General features: G+C 43.0%; 1 protein-coding gene across 1 annotated transcript in view; it reads right to left on the bottom strand.

Annotated features, from left to right (window-relative positions):
* Positions 1–15,667, bottom strand: part of DAZL (deleted in azoospermia like) — a 30,094-nt gene extending 14,427 nt beyond the window's left edge. Inside the window, exons 1-7 of the mRNA XM_075271998.1 lie at positions 15,649–15,667; positions 14,619–14,635; positions 11,933–12,046; positions 10,453–10,544; positions 3,347–3,398; positions 2,383–2,446; positions 93–226 (exon numbers count right to left, since the gene is read on the bottom strand). Of these exons, the coding sequence (XP_075128099.1) occupies positions 93–226; positions 2,383–2,446; positions 3,347–3,398; positions 10,453–10,544; positions 11,933–12,046; positions 14,619–14,635; positions 15,649–15,667 (492 nt within the window). The remainder of the gene's footprint in view (positions 1–92; positions 227–2,382; positions 2,447–3,346; positions 3,399–10,452; positions 10,545–11,932; positions 12,047–14,618; positions 14,636–15,648) is intronic.
* Between the last annotated feature and the right edge of the window lie 8,066 nt (positions 15,668–23,733).

Below are 23,733 nucleotides of genomic sequence, written 5' to 3'. Positions count from 1 at the left end.
TTAGAAAAAAAAAAAAAAAATTGGGAAAACCTGATGCAACCCAGCCTCACCCAGCCTCTACCTCCAGCAGCCCCTGCTCTAAAATATATTACCTGCACATACTGAGTCACCGGACTATAAACTGGTGGGTGATGAACGTAGGGATCAGACACTGGAGCATTCCACATGTTTGGATACGGAGGAGCAGGATTGCTTATGACAACTGGTCGTGGTTGAATATGGCTGCCTATAGGGAAAGACACAACAATTCATTACACATTTACCTTGAGGCTAAGGCCCCACGGCCAGAAACGCTGCACTAAAGCGCTGGGGGAACAACCGCGACAGGAACGCATTGTGGTTCTTCCCGCAGCGCTTTGAACAGAAACTTCACAGAGGTTTCCTTCGTGGACTTTCTGTTACCATTACATCTACGGGAAAGCCGTCGGCATTAATGTAGATATAATTAACATACTACGATTTCCAAAATCGCACTGGTTTGGAAATGCGGCGTGTTCGCGCTGCAGATTTTAACGGAAAGTGGGCATGGGATTTGCATAAATCCCATCCACTTTGCTGTTACTGTATAACGCCGCGATTTTTCCCCACGGCGATTCTGGCCCATGGGCCCCCGCCTAAAAGGTGTTTTCAGGCTAAGTTAGTGACTAGAGATGAGCGAACACTGTTCGGATCAGCCAATCCGAACAGCACGCTCCCATAGAAATGAATGGAAGCACCTTGCACGCAGACTTTGCCGGCGGCCGGCCGCTTAGCCCCCCACGTGCCGGCCGCTTCCATTCATTTCTATGGGAGCATGCTGTGAGTGTGCTGTTCGGAACGGCTGTTCCGAACAGTGTTCGCTCATCTCTATTAGTGACCCATGCTTAGGAGAGGTCATCAATTAAAAATAGGCTGGGGACTGGGTGTGAAACCCCTGCCAGTCACATGTTTGTATAGGCTGCATCCTCTTCAGTACCTAGCAAGCACAGTGCCAAACATTTGTAAACAGGGGACCCAGGTGTCAGAACCAAAACCCCTTTAACAGCATTCAATAAGGGCATGTAGGATTGTCACAAGCAGAGGACCAAAAGAACTATGAGGCGTCACTTTTAATATAAATTATAATAAATATTCATGTTAAGACTGTTAAAAAAAAGCCCCATCAATGTAAGTGCACATAAACCGTGCCCTAGATAAAAGAGGAACAGTTTGGGATTAAGGATATAAGGGAAGAGGATTTAATTTGATAGGGAGACACAGGGAGAGCTCTGGGGACAGAAGTCATTGGGAAATAAGTGAGACGGTAGAATTACATCAGCCCTTCATCTGCAAGTCCCATTGAGTCCCCAGTGTCTTAGTGGGTCCAGGTAAGAACGTTCCTCTTATCTACAGCATGCTTTATGTGTACTTAGATTGTCAATTTTTTTTTTTTGGACCGTCTTACCTGTTATAAATTATTATAAATTATAAATAATAATAATAATAATAATAAATAAATATTCAAGTTTTATAGTTCTTTTAGTCCTCTGTTTGTGACGAGAGATTTCTGGATCATGAAGGTTATCTAACACTAACTGCATGCTTTGGCGAAGGACATGCAAGACCGAAACTGTGGGGGGAAAAAAAAACCTCGTGTGGAAATGTAAAATTCCTGTTACGATTCACACTTTGTATCATTATTTTACACCACTTGTATCTTCACTGCAGACAGGGCTGGTTTTTAGACAAAATGGGGCCATGGGCAAAATTAAAAGTGGGGCCCCAAATCCTGACATACCAACAACACTATCGCATGTAGTCATTTCAGAAGTCAGGGCTGCACTTCTGCAGCATTAATCTAGTCTTAAAAGATATGGGGTGGAGGGAGTAATATATATATATATATATATATATATATATATATATATATATATATATATATATATATATGTATGTATGTATGTATGTATGTATGTATGTATGTATGTATGTATGTGTGTGAAACCACCATGTGTGCACCGCTATACTGTGGAGAATTATTACCATTGCCACTATACAGAAAATTACCAAAACACATCATATAAAAGACTACTAATACCTTATACTAGGCCCAGGTAGCACACTACCTCCACACCGTGACTACCACCATGAGATAATCGTGCACTGCACATACTTCTATCCTAACAAGCATCAGGTCAGGTAAAGGAGTTTTCCGGCGTATATTTTTTATACTGAATCTCTATCCACAGAATGGCTCATTGGTATATAAGTATGTAATCCTGTCAGGGTTCGACACCTGAACCCCACACAGATCAGCGTCTGGGTGCCAGACACTGATTGTGGACAGGTAGCTGCATGGCTCTTATTCAAGCAACAGGAACAGCCCTGCAATTACCCAGAAACAAAGCTATACAGTTTACTCACACACACTGTGCTTCCGTATGGCTGGTCCGAGTTTAAGTTTCTTTCCGTGAAAGCTCATTTGAGACTAAAGAGAAAGGGAAGGTCACGTAAAAGGTTTACAGTAACAGATTGTGTAAAATAGTTTGTTAGGTTTTCTTAAAAATAAATTTCTCCCATGTACAAGTGTTCATACTACATAATTATTGCACTTTGTGAGATTTCTGCTGACAGTCACAGCAAAGGCCCATTCAGACGGCCAACAAAAGGGAGAGGCAAACTTCCACCTCAGGTTCCTTTTCAGTTGTGCAGCTTTCGCTTGCTGATCACCTGGGCACCCCAGACTGAGCAGCTGATTAACTGGGGAATCTGTGGTACGATAAGGACACTCATGTTCTGCCTCAATCTCTGCCATCCATTGAAAATAATGTAAAGCATATTCAGGATTGAATTTGGACCAGATTTTGAGGAGGAACTGCCTCAAAATCAGCACCAAATTCATATGTGTGAACACTCCTCAGCTTTGACTGGACCCATTTTCATATGTACAACAGCAATTCCTGCCATTTTACAGGGCAGACAATTGGCACCATGTATTAGATTGGCAATCAGACTTCTTAAAAAACAAACAAACAAAAAAAAGGGTGTCAAAGCTTTCCAGCAAGGCAACTAACAAAAGGTTTATTTTCCTTCAACTGCTGTGTCGCATTGCTAGCCACACTTCTTCGTTGTGATGCATCAGTGCAATCGCTGCACTCTAATGTCACAAGTTGCCATGTAGCCCTGCACATATGCCAGAAATATCCCACACTTAACTAGCCCTTTAAGATGTACACTAAAGGTTTTAACAAAGATCTATGAAGAAATGAATTTCCATCAATCATCATGAAAGGTCAATGTGTATGACAGGTTTATAAGGCCACATACACATTAGCAGATTTGTTATGAAAGACACTTATGACCAACAATGATACTTCAGTGTACTTACAGCTATTATCTTGTCTACATCAATTTCACCATGATAAGAGACAAACCCATAACTAAGAGGGGAAAAAAAAAATAAAAGTTAACCGAAAAGTTAATAAACCCCATTTTACCCCTCACTGTCCACATTGCCTCAATGTACACTGCAATCAAACCAGGTTTCTTTAACTCTGAGGAGCAAGATCAATTTTAGGAGGGTTTTTTTTTTTTTTTTTTTTAACTTCTCATTATGCCAGTTAAAGCACTTAAAGATGACCTTTCATCAGATTGGGCACAGGCAGTTCTATATACTGCTGGAAAGCCGACAGTGCGCTGAATTCACTATCGGCTTTCCCGATCTGTGCCCTGGGTAAAGCGCTATCGGTCCCGGTACCATAGCGCTTTACAGTCAGAAGGGCGTTCCTGACACTCTGTCAGGAACATCCTTCTGCCCAGCAGCACCTATCGCACTGTACAGTGTGAGTGGGGAGGAACGCCCCCCTCCCCTCCTGAAAATACTCGTCAATGGACAAGCACTGTGAGCAGAAGGAGGGGGCGTTCCTCCCCGCTCACACTGTACACTGCGATAGGCACTGCTGGGCAGAAAGGCGTCCCTGACAGTGTCAAGAACGCCCTTCTGACTGTAAAGAGCTACGGTACCAGGACCGATAGCACTTTACCCAGGGCACAGATCGGGAAAGCCAATAGTGCACTGAATTCAGCACACTGTCAGCTTTCCAGCAGTATATGGAACTGCCTGTGCCCAATCTGATAAAAGGTCCTCTTTAATTTTGTGGCCAACATACTGTATTTTTCGGACTATAAGATGCACCTAGGTTTTAGAGGAGGAAATTAGGGTATAAAAAATTTTGAAGCAAAAAATGGTAAAATATTTAATGTATGGGAGTTGTAGTTTTGCAACAGCTGCAAGGCCACATTGACAGGTGACCCTGCAGCTGTACGGGGATGCATAGAGCGTTTTTTTGCGGGGCCAGATGTACTTTTTAGTTATACCATTTTGGGGAATGTCTATTGCTTAGATCACCTTTTATTGAAAAAAAAAAAAACCCGGCGGTTTGGCACTTTTGAAGTTCACCGTACAGGGAAACTATTAGTAGACCAGGCACTTTCGGACACAGGGATACCTAATGTGTATGTGTTTGACATATGATATTCTACTTTTATATGTATTCTAGGGAAAGGAGGTGATTTAGAACTTATTTCATTTTTTTTATTATATATTTTTAATTTAAAGCTTTTTTTTTTTTTTTTTTTGCTATTTTAATAGTAAAGGTTGTGATGATGCCAGGTTTGTATTATAGGGCTTGAACTTCTACTTAAATGGTTTATAAAAGTGTGTGTGGGATTTTATTCTTTACAGATTGTTTTATCATTAAAGAGGACCTTTCATGGGTTTGGGCACAGGCAGCTCTAAATTTGCTGGAAAGCCGACAGTGCGCTGAATTCAGCGCACTGTCGGCTTTCCCGATCTGTGCCCCGGATAAACAGCCATCTGTCCTGGTACCGTAGCGCTTCACCGTCAGAAGGGTGTCCCTGACCGTGTCAGGAACGTACTTCTCCACAGCAGCGCCTATCGCGCTGTATACAGTGTGAGCGGGGAGGAACGCCCCCTCCTTCTGCTCAGAGTGCTCATCCATAGACAAGTATTGTCAGGAGGGGAGAGGACGTTCCTCTCCACTCACACTGTACAGCGCGATAGACGCTGCTGTGGAGAAGGAGGTTCCTGACAGACTGTCAGGAACACCCTTCTGACTGTAAAGAGCTACGGTACCGGGACCGATAGCTCTTTACCCAGGGCACAGATCAGGAAAGCCAACAGTGAGCTGAATTCAGCGCACTGTCGGCTTTCCATCAGTATATATACCTACCTGTGCCCAAATCAATGAAAGGTCCTCTTTAAGAGAATTGGTATTTGATAGCTGTAAAGTATTTGCATATAATATCTGTATATTAGGTAGAGCACTGGTTGATGATGGTACAAAATCATCAGTAGGTTATCACTTACATAACTGAAGTTCAACAATTTTTCTGATGTTTGCTCTTGCTGTTTACACTGGAACATTTCAATGCATTAAAACAGTGATGGCGAACCTATGGCACAGGTGGCACTCAGAGCCCTCTCTGTGGGCACCCATCTGTGGCACAGATACTGTGTGGGGGCCCTTCACTATTTATGACACAGTATCGGTTTTATCGCAGACATGTGATATTATTATAAGTCATAATAATATTGCATGGTCACTATAGAACAGATCTCTGCCATGTAAATAGTAAACATTAACCCCTTCCCGCCGATGGCATTTTTTGATTTTCGTTTTTGACTACCCTCCTTCTAAACCCCATAACGTTTTTTTATTTCTCTGCTCTCAGAGCCATATGAGGTCTTAATGTTTGCGGGACAAATTGTTCTTCATGATGCCACCATTAATTATTCTGTATAATGTACTGGGAAGCAGGGAAAAAAATTCAGAATGGGGTGAATTTGAAGAAAAAAATGCATTTCTGCGACTTTCTTACGGGCTTCGGTTTTACGGCGTTCACTGTGCAGCCAAAATTACATGTCCCGTGTATTCTGTGTTTTGGTACGATTCCGGGGATACCAAATTTATATGGTTTTATTTAGATTTTAACCCCTTAAAAAAAATGTTAAAAATTTTATTTATAAAAGTCTCCATATTCTGACAGCCGTAACTTTTTTATATGTCCGTGTACGGGGATGTATAGGGCGTCTTTGGGGCCGGGTGTACTTTTTATTTCTACCATTTTCGGGAAATGCTATTGCTTTGATCACTTTTTATTCAAATTTTTATCAGAATCAAAACAGTGAAAAAACAACAGTTTGGCACTTTTGACCATTTTTCCCGCTACGGCGTTTACCATACAGGAAAAATATTTTTATAGATTTGTAAAGCGGGAGTTATTGGACACAGGGATACCTAACATGTATGTGTTTCACAGTATTTAACTACTTTTATATGTGTTCTAGGGAAAGGAGGATGATTTGATTTTTACATTTTTTTTTAAACTTTTTTTTTTTTTTTTTTGCATTTATTAGACGCCCTAGGGGTCTGATCACTAATGCAATGCTAATGCATTACAAAAAAAATCATAATTTCTTTTGCAAGCTGCATAGACCAGCCTGCAAAAGGAAATCACTGCAGACAAACCGGGGAGCCTTTACAAGGCTCCCGGCTGTCATGGAAACGCGATGTCGGCCCTGGAGCATGCTCCAGCGATCACTGGCAAAATGGCGGCGCTGGAGGGGTTAATGCCTCCGATCGGTCCAGGGACCGATCAGAGGCATTAGCGCTGGCTGTCTACTGTGTAATACAGTAGACTCCTGGGCGGCCGCCATAGTTAAACACCCGGCATGCACCGTACTAGTATGGCGGATGTCAGGAAATGGTTAATTGTTCAAAATGATACCAAATGCGGTACAAAATTGTTTCTATAATTGAAAGCTCTGTAAAGTCCCATTCAGACGACTATTTTGCAGATCCGTAATTGTCCATACTTGTGGATCCGCACAGTATTAAGGTTAAATTGATGTGTTGGCGCTTTGCGATAATTTAGTGAGTTTTGTGTTGCAGTTTGGGCACTCGGTCTCTAAAAGGTTCGCCATCACTGCATTAGGACAATTGTGTATGTTCATGTTCCAACTTTTTTTGCTATGCATTTCTGGTGTTGCATCATAAAATGGGCCATAGCAAAATGTCAGCAAGTCCTTAACCCCCCCTTCCTGACATCCATAGCAACTGGGTCTAATCAGTTCAATCTGATTGTGGGTATTGCAGGGCAAGATCTCAAAGAACACATTTTTTAGGCGCCGCCCCCTGAGAGGCTGGCTGCCTTGATGCAGTGCTCCAAGCTGGGAGCAAACTTTTCTTTCCTTTTTCACTCTTTTTTTCTCTATCTTCAAGAATCCGGTAACCAAGCAATCTAGCACTATGAATTTAGCAACTATAAATCGAATGGAAGACCCTGTGGAGTTTTTTGTTCCTTTTGTTTCCATTGTAAAGCATGGACTCAAGACCTGGTTCAGCTGGTTTCCACATGTGCCTGTTACCATCCCCCCAGCTAGGACAGCATGGCTCAACATGCGGCATGGAAGAGAAACCTACATGGAAGTGTGGACTTCTTCGTTCAAGGAGATGATTTCTGGCGTCAATTGCTGATGTGTGAAGATGCTACAGCTGACTGGTATTTCTTTCTATTACTGTGGACACGTGGGACACTGTTACAACCTGGGAACCATCACCCACCTACCCCAGGAGTTATGGAAGCTTGGCAAGAGAGCAGCACCATGTATACCTGGATGGTCTCTGACTTCCTTGGGGCAGTAGAACACTGTGGTAAGGAGGAGGAGGAGGGCTTGTGATGAAGGACATTTGGGGCATTTTTTGTGGTTAAAAGGACAATAGTGCTGATGCAAGATACCGAATTATCAGCTGTGAGCAGGAGATCTCACCACCTACCAAAGGAACTACCACATGTTATCATGATAGCTGCATATGTCCCCCACCTCTGCAAAAATTTCTGCTTGTTATATCTACATGCTGTGACCCCCCCTCCTCGTGTCCTACAACCAAGTCGGCTGTATTATTATTATTATTAACATCAATTTGCACAGAGAACTAAATGATCCTGCAGTGTGTCTGTGTTTCTTTCTTTTTTAGTTGCTATGATTCCTAGGATTTCTCTATCTGCCATGAGCTTATATGTGTTTTCTCTCTTGTTATATACTACTGTACCATCTATGAAACTGTATCACTGAAATTTCCCCATTGTGGGACTATTAAAGGAATATCTTATCTCTTATTCCCATGAACAAGCATTTATATTTGTAGATAATTAAAAGGTAAACATTTTTTGCAAATACAAGTAGTTAATTTTTTTTGCAGAGTTTTAAAGACTTTATCTCACTATATTAGTGGAGACATCTGTCTTGATCAGTTGCCAATGGATACTAACATAAATGCAAAAACTTTCTACTGTCTGGGGCTTGTCAGGAATGCAACCATGATTTTCTTATTGTAGCTGGGTTATCAAGTAGCAAGACTACATCTACATGACGATATCCCGGCCACAAAGAAGGAAATCATGGCCGATTTACTGATCTTAGAAAAGGCCTGCATTTATGGTTGTATCCACTGGCAACCAGTCAAGACAACAACTTTTCACAAGATATTTAGTGGAAATCTTTAAAATTCTACAAAAGGTTTACTTATATTTGCAAAAATGTTTAACTTAAAGAGGACCTTTCACCATATCTGGGCACAGGCAGTGTTATATACTGCCAGAAAGCTGACAGTGCGCTGAATTCAGCGCACTGTCGGCTTTCCCGATCCGTGCCCGGTGTAAAGCGCTATCGGTCCCGTAGCGCTTTACAGTCAGAAGGGCGTTTCTGACCATTAGCCAGAGACGTCCTTCTGCCTCGCGGTGCCAATCGCGCTGTGCTGTGGAGCGGGGAGGAACGCCCCCTCCCTTTGCTGATAATGCTAGTCTACGGACAAGCTGTGTGAGCAGAGGGAGGGGGCGTTCCTCCCCGCTCCACAGCACAGCGCGATAGGCGCCGCGAGGCAGAAGGACGTCTCTGGCTAATGGTCAGAAACGCCCTTCTGACCATAGAAGAGCTACGGTACCGGACCATAAGCTCTTCACACCGGGCACAGATCGGGAAAGCCGACAGTGCGCTGAATTCAGCGCACTGTCAGCTTTCTGGCAGTATATAGAACTGCCTGTGCCCGGATATGGTGAAAGGTCCTCTTTAACTATCTACAAATTTAAAAATCATTGTGTTTGTGGGAATACCCCTTTAAGTATCCACGTTCTAAAACTTTTTTTAATTTAGGTTTTATTACATTTCTACATCTTAAAAACTGTAATTATTAAATAAAGTACAAGATACAAGTTACCCCAGTAGATTCCCAACTACAGCACACCTACATTCCTGTTACTTATCAGGCAGCTGGGAGGCAACCAGGTATAGAGACATGGAAACAGGTACTTTATCACTTGTGTCACAAAAATTTATGGCAACCTGTCACCATGAAAATGCAGTCAGCATGTTCTAAAGCAGCTGACTGATAAACAGTATTGTGGAAAACAGTATAATTTATTTCTAAGCTTACAAAATGTCAGATTGGCAGCTATCTCTCTATATGCAGCATTATACATAGAGTACTGCCATCTTGATGGGTTTACTTTAAATGGAACCTGCAGCAGGTTTGACATAATAAACCATTAGCAAATCCTTGTGGGCTAGTGGTTTCAAATCTCAAACCTGTTTGTGCCATATTGGCCAACTCCAGGATTATTTAGATAAATGTGGTAATATTTACCAAGGTACTTTGTGTGTACTGTATGTGCAAATTACAAGTATTACCTGAATCCAGCACAACAGACATTGCAGAAAGGTAGCATTTTTCCTGCTGCAGAAATGCTGAGTTTCACAGTATCCAGTGTATAATAAGCTAAGGTGCTGAAGCCCAGGAGAGGTGAGCAACACTATTCGGTTTGATCACATCTGAAGAAACCCAGAGTGTAACCAGCAGTTCTGGTTCAAATTTGCTTGGCCCTAACAAAACCGCAGGCAGAACCCTGCAAATATTGTAAAATCGAACTGAAATAACAGATAGTCACAAAAGCTAGTCTCATCAGGGAAGAGGTTCAGTTTCCATAATTGTTCAGCTAGTCGCCTAACCCTAATTTTGTTATATTTGGCAAAGTCCTTAAAATTAAGGCCCAGTTCACATCTGCAATTGATTCCATTTGGGGAGTCCACTGTGGGACCCCCCCAAATGGAAACATATACGCATTGAAAAGCAGTTACTTATGAAACCACATGGACCCCATAGACTACAATCGGGTCCATGTGGTTTCCACACAAATCATGCAGAGAAAAGTACTGTAAGCAGCTCTTCTCTACATGTGTTCCATGCAGAAACCACACGGACCTCATTATCGTCTACGGGGCCCGTGTGGTTTCTTAAGCAACTTCTTAATGCATATAGGGTTCTGTTCAAGGGGACACCAGACAGCCCGAACACAGAGGTGAACCAGGCCTAACACAAGTCAATCCTTTCTGCAGAACATTTCAATTCTACTCACCCTTTAGACAAGCCTGCTCGATCTGTAATTATTTTCACGTCTTTTACGGCTCCAAACTTAGAGAAATATTCTCGGATTTCATATTCATCCATCTTAAAATGGAAAAAAAAAAATTATGAAAAACTGCAAGCAGTATGCACAGAATCTACTCCAACACATGACAGGCATGTTTAAACGAAATAAAAAAAAACAAAACGCATCTATGCAATGCTTATAAATGGACTCTTAGGGCTCATTCACAGTTTGGAAAATAGGGAGTTTGAGGCAATATCCACTCGATTCTTCATTTTCCTCGCCCCAGTCCCTACAGTAGAAGGCTGATTTACAGTGAAGAGGGGCAGCCTGATCCCCATAAGATTTCCACCAATGTAAATCCAGGAAGTGAAGAGAGTACAGAGTCTTCAGGCTGCAGAACAAGAGTTATAGGAATACCCCTTTAAGATGACTTTGGGGGCTGAATAAGTCTACCAATATAGATAGATATATTTCCCTTCACACCTGTACTTCTCTATACAAGTCTTACATGGCGGTGCTGCAGTTTGAGCCAGGGAGACAGCTATAGAGCAGATTCTACTCTGCGTCTACAGACCTTATGGCATTGTGCCATTACTGATAGCTAACCTCTGAACAACATTCTACTCACTAGCTGAAACATCAAGTATTTTAACATAATGCCATTGTAAAAACCACAGTAAGGGCTAGTTCACACGGGGACATGGAGGAGGATTTTGACAGTGGAATCCACGTCATTATCCTCCTCCATACAATGTTAGTCTATGTAGACTGCTAGCTTTTTTTCTGCTTGCAGAGAAAAAGCAGCGACATGACCTTTCTTCGGGCGTTTTCCGCCTGAAGAAAGGAATAGAAGTGAATGGGAAGCGTTTTTTACCGCACTTTTTTTTTTTTTTTGCAAAAAAAGTGTCGCTTTTTTCACGGCCCATTCTCTTAAACGATGGGAAAATTGCCTGAAAGCGGTTTAAAAAAAAAAAAAAAAAAAAAAAAAAAAAAAAGCTCCACAAAAATGTGCCAAGTTAAAAAAACGCTTCCCAATTAGGAGTCTCAGAAAAGGCTACATTCACATCTGTGTAGGGAGTCTGTATTACTGGATGAAGAAGTCTTACAAGACCTGACTTTTTGATCCAGCAACATCAGCCAAATAAAAAGGGCCCCCCACAATAGTAAACTGAGTCTCTTGGGGTTATCTGTCAAACAGCCAGTATTTCTGAATGACTCAGGTGTGAACACTCCCCAAAGCAATTTGTTTTAGGGTCACTTTGTTGCCCTGGTCCATTGGAAAGCCACAACAACGGAGTGTCGGATCGCTAAAATTGTGTTAACCCCCTTAAATATAATAGAATTTTCAAGTGGAGTAAAAAAGTCTGTTGGAGACTCAGTCGCAGATGTGAATTTGGCCTTAACCGGACCAAGGCTGTTGGGAAAGTTTAACAAGAAAAAAAATAAATAAATTTACATCACCTACCCGGCCATCTATTCCACCAACAAAAACTGTGTTTGGTATTATTTTACCATCGGGAAATACATAGCTCTGTTTAGAAGACTGGTCTTCAGAAGGACTCTGGGATCCAGAGGCAGACTACAAATAGGAAAAGAGAAAAAACTATACACAGACAATAGAACAGCAATGATCAAAGTAAAATTACTGAACACTAGATCACTTCTAGGGAACAATGAAAGATAAAGAAAAAAAAAAACTTTTTTAGGCTGCATTCACACAGAGTAACGCCAGGCGTCATTTGTGTGTAATTTGTGTGTCTTTTACGGCCGTCATAAAACGTTTACATAGAGTTCTATAGGAAAAGACCCGTCATTTACGGCCGTCATTGTAATGACGGCCGTAAATGACGGCAGTAAATTACGGCCGTCTTTTCCTATAGAACTCTATGTAAACGTTTTATGACGGCCGTAAAAGACACACAAATTACACACAAATGACGCCTGGCGTTACTCTGTGTGAATGCAGCCTAAGAGTGTTTGGTAGCCTAGTCATTTCATATCGAATACAGTAACATACCAATGATCAGTCATTACTAAAGGGAATAAATCACCAGGTTGAAACATCACAAACCAGCAGCAGTTATCAGGCTCGCCTATATATAACCCCCCCCCCCACACACACTCCATGTGCCTCCATAGGCAGATATTTGCTGTACTGATGGCAATTCTGTAGCTCCAAAAACAGGAGTGGGGGCTAGAGGATGTTTGCATGACAGGGTCAGAGATCTATGCTGATATCCCAACTGGCCATGTGGTGACCTAATAGTTTGTACACTGTAGTAATGGCATGGTATAAATAGGCCTATTGTATAGATGCCCCAATTATTAGCACTGCAGTGTGATAGAGGGGGAGGTCAGATTTCTCAGCCTCCTCTACTTTGTAGTTTGCTGCGGAGGAATTTAAAAAAAAAAAAAAAAAAATTAAAACCAGATAGTGAACTATAGCACTTTTTTCTAACTGTAGGTTATTTTATTTTCTGTACAAGATGGAGGCTGCTATATAGCCTAAGCTGATGATCTTGGCAGTTGTCCAGCCTTAAAGTGAATCTTCATACTAAATACGTACTTTAATAGCAGCGGCACTGCATGAACAGTCTGTCCACTAGCAGCTTCTGGCACCTGCAGACTGCTAGAACAGATGAGCTGGGCCTGTCCCAGTGACAGACCCAGACAGATCACAGACTTGTCCTGTGGATAGGTTGTCAGTACAAAAATTCAGCTTCAGGCTGGACAAGCCCTTTAAAATTCAGTCATGGCCATGGCAGAAATAGGCTAAAGCCAACTCACTGAGGTCTGTAGAGGAGTTTTCTAGACATGTTCTGCAGAGGGAGGAGATAAGCGATGACCGTTTCTTATCCACAGTGGATGTAATGATAGGGCACTATGGAAGTTATCTTCTACCTGACTGCCCTCTTGAATGACGAGTAAAGATTTTAGTACATTTAAAGAGGACCTTTCATCAGATCGGGCACAGGCAGTTTTATATACTGCTGGAAAGCTGACAGTGCGCTGAATTCAGCACACTACCGGCTTTCCCGATCTGTGCCCCGGGTAAAGCGCTATCGGTCCCGTAGCGCTTTACAGTCAGAAGGGCGTTTCTGACACTTAGCCAGGGACGCCCTTCTGCCCAGCAGCGCCTTTCAGCTTTCCAGCAGTATATAAAACTGCATGTGCCCAATCTGATAAAAGGTCCTCTTTAAGAGCCCCATGTTACATTTGGACACTCCCTGAACGGTAATCCCTAGAGATCAGTTGTTCATTATATTCCTTCTCCCTCCTCGTTTGTCTCGACCATTCTCCTTTCCCTTCACCATTCTTCTCTGCACATGCTCAGAATGAAGAAGGGTGGAAAAATAATGAAACATGACTTGTCAAAAAGTTTTTTGATGGACACCCATTGACTGATCGGTCATAAAAATAGTGTTGTGTGCAAATCCTTTCTTTATCTTCTTTATACAAGTTGGCAGCGAACAGACAGCAGGCACAAGTGTGAACAAGGCCTTGTAGGAGTAAAAGCCTGACATGTCCGGCTAGGAACCCTTACTCTAGAACTTTACCATTGACTAATAGGGTAATGAAGTTTTACATTTTCACATTTTATATACTACCTAAAAAAAAAAAAATTATTAAAACCCTGCAATCCGAGTTACTAGTTCAACAACAGCCTAGACACACAAACATACCAAGGCATTATTCACATTGCTCTAGCAGTTTTTGAGCAGGATGATGTAATCATACAACCTGATCGCTTTTGTAGGCTGATCCCAGGCTCACCGATCAAGATCGTCCGACAGTTCCTCAGCAGAGTTGAAAACACGATCCACCTCCGTCCTTCACTTACGGCCTATGTAGCTCCCAACCATCCCCCTCCCGCCCATGTCATGCCTCATCCCCATAGTGTGTGGATGACGTCGCCCCGTGTATACTGAATGCACACTGGGGGACATGTTATGTGCACACACAAGGTTTGGTAAGAACTAGAGCATACCAGCCGCCCATCCAGGTAGTGCTATATACACATCATGCGGACTAGCGGCCTAAACACGGAGCCCAGTATGACAGGATTTTAGTAAATACGACAGCCGAGTAGTATGGCGCCAGTAAGTAATGTTGTCCGGCTGTGCCACCTCCCTCCTCACACAACTACTTACCATGCTTCCCCCACAAACTAAACGAACAGCGATAAAAATAAAACAAAAAGCTAAAAACAGGAACAATTTAGCGGTAACTGGAACATGCCGCGTAGGGCGTGTCTATTTATAGCCTTCCCCGGAGCAGCGCATTCTATTCCTGGAGGGGGGGGGGGGAAGACAACTGCATTGGACAAACCTGTAGGGCCGTCGTTCTGTAAAGGTACAAATACTTCTATTCCTATTTCATTGGCTACTATTACATATATATGAATGTAGAACACCCCTATGAAGTGGACGCTTTGAAAATATCCCGAAATTATTTATTGTAAGTTGTTCTGTATTGTATTAGTGTATGCTTCCGCCAGACTGACTACTGTTCTGATGGATGGGATCAAGCCGCGGAAATTGGCGCGCAGGTTGCTGTAATGAATATCAATAGGCGGACGCTGGGACTGGATGTGGGTCCGGCTCACAGTAATATTTTACTTTGTGAGGTAAAAACCTGGCAATATGGCGTCGTGAGCCGAAGTAATAATCAAGAGTGGACTTTTGTACTTACTGTTGATGATAGTGGTGAACAGAAAAGTGTATTCGGTGTCTGCACAGGGGAAATTTACTCTTATTTATTATTGAAACGTGTAGCCATGAGGTTTGTAGAAATCTCATTTCTTGTATGAGGGCTTCTGTCTTATACAAGGTCATAGGCATGCTTTAAAGAAACTAGGTTCATGTAGGGACCAGAAAGATAGAGACCCTGTCCGCTTAAAAACTGGATACCAGTGCATACCCGAAGACCAGACACCATAGACTATAAAGGGTGTGTTCACACGGAGGAATTTGGCGCAGATTTTGCCCCTGAATCGGAGCAGATTCCTCCCGCTATCCGCCTCCCATTGTTTTCAATGGGAGGCAGAAAACGCAGCAAGACGTGGAAAAAAGTGCCCTGCACGATCTTGCTGTGGATTCTGGGGTCTGTTGCTCAAGACTCCCTCCTGATTAGGCCCATCCATCCAGGCTTAATCAGGACCAGGATGCCACAACGGAATACTTGTACACCACAGCGACATCCCGTCGTGGCTAGACCATGGCGAAAATGAAGAGAATTCCTCTTCATTTTCTGCCATGTAAACATACCCTAATGGGGTCTGCCTGGCTTTTGCTGCTTTTATATAGAAACCAGCAGAGAGAAAGAGTCCTCCTTGCAGGACTTTATACTGTGCGGCAAGTGTAAATTCAGCCTTAGGTAACGTGCACATGACCGTGTTTGCCCCATTCACTGACATCACTGATACAGGCTGCAAATCAGATAGTAATAGGACCTGTCCTGAGTTTTGCCACATGGTCCTGTGTATGGGCCATAGAAATGAATGGATCAATGTGCTAGTTGTGAAGAACGTAAAAGCACACTGACCATGCACGTGGTCATGTGTATGAGGCCTTATGTTAAATGGGTTATTCAGGCTAAAATTTCTTTTTTTTTTTTTTTTTTTTTTTTAATTATGACTGATGGAGGTGGGAAAAAAATAACGTATTCATCTGTCTTGGTTGTTTCTTTCCAGTGGAAGTCCACACCACACATGACTACTGAGGCCAATCAATAGGCTCAGAGAAGGATACGGGACGTCACTACCTGAGACATGCTTGAGTCCCTTCCTTAGTCCGCTGATTGGGACATCATAGCCAGCAAGGACTTCCTCCAAAGAAGACAGCCGAGCAGTAGAACCGCACTGGGGGGCACCAGGGACAGGTTTTTGTTTTGTTTCGTTTTATTTTTTTCATCTTCCCCAGCCTAATAAAAAAAATTAAATGTTAGCTGGAACAACCTATTAACCCTAGAATGCCTGTTACGGGATGCCGATACAGTGGATCCCCCTCCTGATTATGCCTGGACGAATGGGCCTAAGCCGAAGGGTGTCTCAAACCACGGATGCTCCGGCTGACTCAGCCACGGAATCCACGTGAAGATAGGGCATGCCCCTTTTTTTTTCCTGCTAGCTGGAAAAAATCGCTAGCGGGAAAAAAAAAAAGCTAGTGACTGCCACTGAAATGAATGGGAGACGTTTTTTCAGGCGGATTCCGCGTCAAATTCCACCTGCAAAAAACTTTGTGTGAACATACCCTAAGGGTGCATTCACACTGAGTATACGCTGACTGATTCTGAACGTTAAAACACATTCAGAATCAGCGCGTACAAAGCAGATCCCATTCATTTCAATGGGAGCCGACATACGTGCGCTCCCCATTGAAATGAATGGGCTACTTTTTTCCCTATTGGTTTCAATGTGATACGCGTGTATTTTTACACGTGTATTTTGCAAATATACATGCTCGTTTACTCCGTGTGAAGGCTCCCTTAGGCTGAGTTCACATGGGGGGTTTTGGACCGGATTTTGACATGTAGGCCGCTTCAGAAACCGGTCCAGAAAACAGCTAGCCACAACTGGATGCCAGTGCAATACAACGGCATCCAGTCGCGGCATTCCGCTCCAGATTAGGCCCAATCTGGGGGAGCACCGTGGAATCCGTGACAAGATAGGGTAGCTCGCTTCTTTTTTCTTCAAGTGGCAAAAAAACACGGAAAATAGAAGTGAACGGCTCCCATTGAAGTCAATGGGAGGAATTTTTTGGAGACAGATTCTGAGGTGGATTCCGTGTCAAAATCTGGTCCCAAAAACCCTGTGTGAACTTACCCTTAGACTTTCTTCTAGGTGATGTACAATACTCTGGATTTTTGTGGCTCACAAGGTACCGTATACACTTTGCCGGGTTCTTCTAGAAAGAGAATGTCTGAGAAAGAGGCTGACTCCTTCCTCCCAACATCGCACTGCATCATCACAGGTCCTTCAGCAATCAGCACACAGTATATGCCCGTGTTGGCGAACCTAAGACATGCGTGCCAGAGAGCACGGGCACATAGAGCCCTCTCTGCTGGCATGCGCACCATTGCCATGATAGCTCACTAACTGGGAATCTGGTACAGGATTCCCTGTCAGTGAGCGATCAGTACTTTCAGCTGTATGTGCAAATGCACATACAGCTGAAAGCTGTCACTGTAGGCCTCAGTCCAAAGGACCTTTGCCCTGATGCAGGTGCGATGACATAAGTCATCAGTGCCTGCAATCAGAAGAATAAGGAGGACACTCTTCATGGGACTGCAGCCATACTGGATAAGTAACATAAACTACTGTGTGGGGGCCTACAGTGGAGTATATACTACTGTGTTGGGGGCCACTGTGGAGCATATACTACTGTGTTGGGGTCACTGTGGACCGTATAATACTGTTTGGGGGCCACTATGGACTGTGTAATACTGTGTGGGGGCCACTCTGGAGCTTATAATACTGAGAGAGGGCCACTCTGGCGCATATATTACTGTGTGGGGATCAGTCTGGAGAATAATATAGTCTGGGGGCCACATCAGTGCGAATTGAACTGTCTGGGGGCCACATCAGAGCGAATTGTACCGTGTAGGGTCCTTTCACTATTTATATCACACAGTATCTTATATCTTATATTATCTTATACATAATATCTTATATTATAGAAGACATGTGATATTATTACAGGCTGCAATAACATTGCACGGTCACTATAAAGCAGATCCTGGTTAATTTAAGGTTAAATTTGTGTGTTGGCACTTTGCGATAATTTAGTCGGTTTTGGGCTGCAGTTTGGGCTCTCGGTCTCTAAATGGTTCGCCATGGTGTATGCTGTCCTCCTGATGCTCATTACTGTGTTCAGAAAAACCTGCGATGATGTCATGGCTATGTGACATTGGGAAGGAGGCAGTGGCGTAACTAGGAATGTCGGGGCCCCGTGGCGAACTTTTGACATGCCCCCCCCCCCCCCCCACTGACACCAACGCCGAAGACCTCGACTGACCCCCCCCCCTCCTACGCATTCCTGCGTGTTCTATTATGCCCCACAGTGGCCCCTTCACACAGTATTATCCCCCACAGTGGCCCCTGCACACAGTATTATCCCCCATAGTGGCCTCTGCACATAGTATTATCCCCATAATGGCCCCTGCACACAGTATTATCCCCCATAATGGCCCCTGCTCACAGTATTATGTCCCTTAGTGGCCCTGCAAACAGTATTATCCCCCATAGTGGCCCCTGCACACAGTATTATCCCCCATAGTGGCCCCTGCATTCAGTATTATCCCCCATAGTAGCCCCTGCACACAGTATTATCCCCCATAGTAGCCCCTGCACACAGTATTATCCCCCATAGTGGTCCCTCCACACATTATTATCCCCCATAGTGGTCCCTGCACACAGTATTATCCCCCATAGTGGCCCCTGCAAACAGTATTATCCCCCATAGTGGCCCCTGCACACAGTATTATCCCCCATAGTGGCCCCTACACACAGTATTATCCCCCATAGTGGCTCCTGCACTCAGTATTATGCCCCACTGTGGACACCCATAAACAATCATTATACTCTGGGGTCTGAAAAGACCCCAGAGTATAATAATCGGAAACCCGGGGGAATAAAAACATAAAAAACTACTTTTTCTTACCTGTCCCCCGGCTCCTACGCTGTCGGCCTCCGCTGTCGTCCGTGTTCAATGACGTTGGACGTCACATGACCTGGGACGCAGACCGGGTTCATGTGACGTCAGAAAGGACGTCAGGAAGGAGGCCTGGCAGGATCGTGGAGAGGTAATTAACAGTGTTTTTTATGTTTCTTACCTCTCCCAGTCCTCAAATCATTATACTCGGGGGTCCAAAAAGACCCCCGAGTATAATGATAGCAGCGGTAGCGGCTGTCACCGGGCCCCTAATGTCCCGGGCCCTGTGGCAGCTGCCTCTGCTGCTATGGCGGTAGTTACGCCACTGGAAGGAGGAGTCATTCTCCCTCCCAAGATAACACGGCCATGACATTATCACAGGTCTTTCTACACACAGGCATGATCCATAGCTCCCAACCGTCCCGCATTTCACAGGACAGTCCCGATTTTAGACTGCTGTCCTGCAGTCCCGCACGGCTTACCGCATGTCCCGCTCTGCCCCTGAAGTGTTTTGCTTATTAATAAACTTTCCCCCAATCGCCTGGTCTTATAACAGATAAAAGGTTGTAACTGGGATAAGAGCAGGGGGTGATTGGGGGAAAGTTTGACTGCTGTACTCAGAAGGACCTGTGTGATATCAGGTGTCACGTGACTAGGTAGGCGTGTCTTTGTATCCCATGCAGGGAGAAAGAGATGGAGAAATGTGTGGTCTAAGGTATCTGGGGGGGGGGGGGGATGAGATGCAGGGTGGACTGTGTATGAAGGAGAGATGTGGGGTGCAGGGTAGACTGTGTGTGAAGGAGAGATGTGGGATGCAGTGTGGACTGTGTGAGGGGGAGATGTGGGATGCGGGGTGTACTGTGAGGTGCAGGGTGTACTCTGTGTGGAGGAGATGTGGGGTGCAGGATGGACTGTGTGTGAAGGGAAGATGTGGGGTGCAGAGTGTACTGTGGAGGGATGTGGGGTGTAAGGTTGACTGTGGATGGGGGAGAGATGTAGGGTGCATGGGTGTACTGTGGGGGGTGAAATGTCGAGTGCATGGGTATACTATGAGGGAGAGATGTGGGGTGCAGTGCGTACCATGTGGGGGAGATGTGGGGTGCTTGGGTGTACTGTGAGGGGAGAGATATGGGTGCAGGGTATACCCAATGAAAAATGGATGGGAATGGGCAGTGTCAATTTAGAAGTGGGTGGAGCTAAATTTGCCACTGCCCGCCCACATTTTGTCCCTCATTCCTTCAAAGGGATTCTACCACTAAATCGCTTTTTTTTTTTTTTTTTTTTTTGACCAAATGTGTAAAAGAGAAAAACAAAACAATAATAATAATTAGAGATGAGAGAGTACTATTCGAAACTCCCATTTGGAATAGCACGCACCCATAGGAATGAATGGATGCAGCAGACACGCAGGGGGTTAAGCGGCCGGCCGCCGTTAAAGTCTGCGTGTCGGCCACTTCCATTCATTCCTATGGGTGCGGCCGTTTCGAATAGTACTCGCTCATCTCTGATAATAATGTATCCCATACAGTGAATGTCAAAATGGCCAAATCAACATTAATTTCCTAATTTTTCTTACTAAAGAATTGAACAAGAAGCGATCAAAATGTCAGACATTCCCCAAAATGGTAATAATAGAAAACATATTTTGTTCCTCAAAACCATAGAATCATAAAAAGTTACTAAAATTCACTGAAATTCCCACCTCACAATTCACACATTTTAGTCACAATAATAAAAATTGATAAAGAAAAACATTTCTACAGTTCGCAGAGTTCCTATAATAATACTAATCTTTATCACTATTATTGCTTTGTGCATACTTATCTGTGCTGTATATTAGATTAGAAGAATTGAATATCCAACAGTAATCAGGTGAATTAATAATTAATAGTATTTGTAATTAATATCCCGCTATATCACGTGGAAAATATTATTTCTGCAAAATGTATGTTGAAGGAAATATCTTAGAGGTTAGTGAATTGAAGCATTCAGCCACCAGAGGGCAGTTTCTTCCTGCGGTGGCTTTGACATTGAACAAAAACTTGGAGCTACAAATGCGATTTAGCTATTTGCAAACACATTACAGCATCTATTCATATTTCAGCTGTTCATCTTTTCACATTTTTTATAATTTAATAAAACTGTTTGTATTTTGCAGTATCCCTTATGCTAACCACTGACCTACCAGCCTATTTTGGGCTTTCAGGACCAAGTGATATAAAGTGTAACTAAAACTTTCAGACAACTTTTAATTTTCTGGCAGCATTTCTTTCATTAATAACTTTTGTGATATACATTAACCAATTTTGGATACTTTCTGTGAAATCCTCCATTTTTGTCACTCTTTCCCTTGTTCCTGTATTGAGAGCTGTTTCTGCCTCTCACCTTCTTTCATATGACTTTAAGGTTACAGTGCTAAGTATATTATTTCCAGGGATTTTCTTGGTTGAAAACAGTCGAGTTTAGTATTTTTATATCCTATGCATTATACAGCTGCATGTAAATATCCTGATCCTGATTGTTCAACCAGTGATATGTCTGGAAGCCGGAACCAGCTGGAGTCGGAAGATACTCCAACCACTTGGATGCAATGATCAATAGCAATCCATTGTACTGGGGAATTGAGATCCCAGCTTCGAGTCCCCTTGTGGGACATGTGTAAAAAAAACAAAAAAAACACATATAGTTTGAAATAAAGAATATTAAATAGATAATAAAAAGTTTTTTTAAAAAAAAATTATATTTAAAAAATACATCATGTAGACAAAAATAAACATATTAGGTAGCTATCCTCACATGCGTATAAATCCCCACTATTAGAGATGAGCGAGTACTATTCGAAACTCCCGCTTCAAATAGCACGCACCCATAGGAATTTATGGACATTCCTATGGGTGCGTGCTATTCGAAACGGCCGTTTCGAATAGTACTCGCTCATCTGTACCCACTATCCATAAATGGTGTTAATTATTCTGTTCAGTGAACACGCCCAAAAAATATATCTATAGATATATACATGCACATAGATAGACTGCAATGCACAAATTAACTTATTTTGGTCACTTCACGTTCCCCCAAAAAATAGCAATAAAAAGTGATCAAAAAGTTATACATACCAAAAATTGGTACCAATAAAAAGTACAACTTGCCCCCCAAATAAAGAGCCTTGACACATCTCCATCAACAGTACAGTAAAAAAGTTATAGGCGTCAGAATACGATAACCCGTATAAGTATGGTATTGCTGTTATTATAATGACCCACCATACAAAGCTGCCATGTCCTTTTTAATTTTTAAAGTGGCTTAGTATCTGAGTACCAGGATCCACCACCAGGAGCTGCGAAATGTGTTTTTTACTGCAAGGCATTTGATTAATCTGTAGTGGGGCATTTTTTTTAATTTTTTTTTTTTTTATGAATTCTTTATTTTTAACAAAAGTAAACAAAAAAACAAGACAGGCAGCAACAGGACAGAACCCACCAAGAGCAGGTCCGCAAATAAAACAAATCACAACAAACAAAAACAATGCAGGGTAAATCATATATCAAAGTAAAGAAAAAAGAAACCAGGGGAACCCAGGAAGAGAAAGAGGGGAGGGGAAGGAGGGATGAGAAAAGGGAGGGGGGGGGGGGGGACAGGGAAGAAGGTGAGCGACTCCGGCCGTCAGAGACAAGGACACAACCAGCCACACAACTTCCACACATTAGGTCACAGTAGGCCTACGACCCCTGGAAGAGTGTCCACAGAGAGGATGTGTCGACTACCAGAACGCCAGAATACAGGGTCAGGCGGCATTAACCATACGCCATTACATAGGGTCTACGGTACGGTCTGGTCTTGAAAGAGAAATAAATATACACAGCATATACCACATATGGGTACAACCTCTGGTGTGATTAAACGGAAAACCATAAAAAATCACCAGGTACTAAAGTTTAAGCAAAAATGTAAAAAAGTTTTTATTACATAAAATACACATATAACAATACAACATATTACAAAAATACAAATGGGGGCGACTGAAATACCCAAAAGATCAGAGTGAAGATGGGAATGATGGTGAGTATGCACAATGAAAGAAATAAGTTAAAGTAAATAACATAGACACAGGCCCGCAAATGTACAAAGAGCAGCAGATATAAAACAAGTGCAGCAGAAAGGAGACCACTGTGTAGTGCTATAATAGCACAAGCCATATACCACAATTGTTAATCCCTGCCAAATTATAATGAATGTACAGGCCCATGAATAATGAAGGAGCGAAATTATAATAACAATTGCATACAGACCGTGTAGGCCCAAGGCCAGATATCCCACTCCACTCCGCACCCGACGCGCGTTTCGCCCGTTAGGGCTTTGTCTCTTGAAAGAGAAATCTGAAAGGTGGAGCAGGAAGAAGGCTGGTGTGCGAGGGATAGACAACTGAGAGATCTGACCGAGAAGTTTGTGAACAACACCTCAAAATTCCCTCAGCACAGGACAGCTCCAAAAGACGTGGAAGAGTTCCTACCTGCGAGAACACCAAGGAGTCCATCTCTGGCAACCGGAGATGTTCAAAGAGAATAGGGAGAGAGGAAAAAAAAAAATGGAGGGAGAAAGCAAAGAAAAACCACGC

The sequence above is a fragment of the Leptodactylus fuscus genome, chromosome 4, assembly GCF_031893055.1.
Source record: "Leptodactylus fuscus isolate aLepFus1 chromosome 4, aLepFus1.hap2, whole genome shotgun sequence".
Taxonomy (NCBI): Eukaryota; Metazoa; Chordata; class Amphibia; order Anura; family Leptodactylidae; genus Leptodactylus; species Leptodactylus fuscus.
The sequence above is the reverse complement of the archived record's forward strand: the minus strand, read 5'-3'. Positions and strand labels throughout refer to the sequence as shown.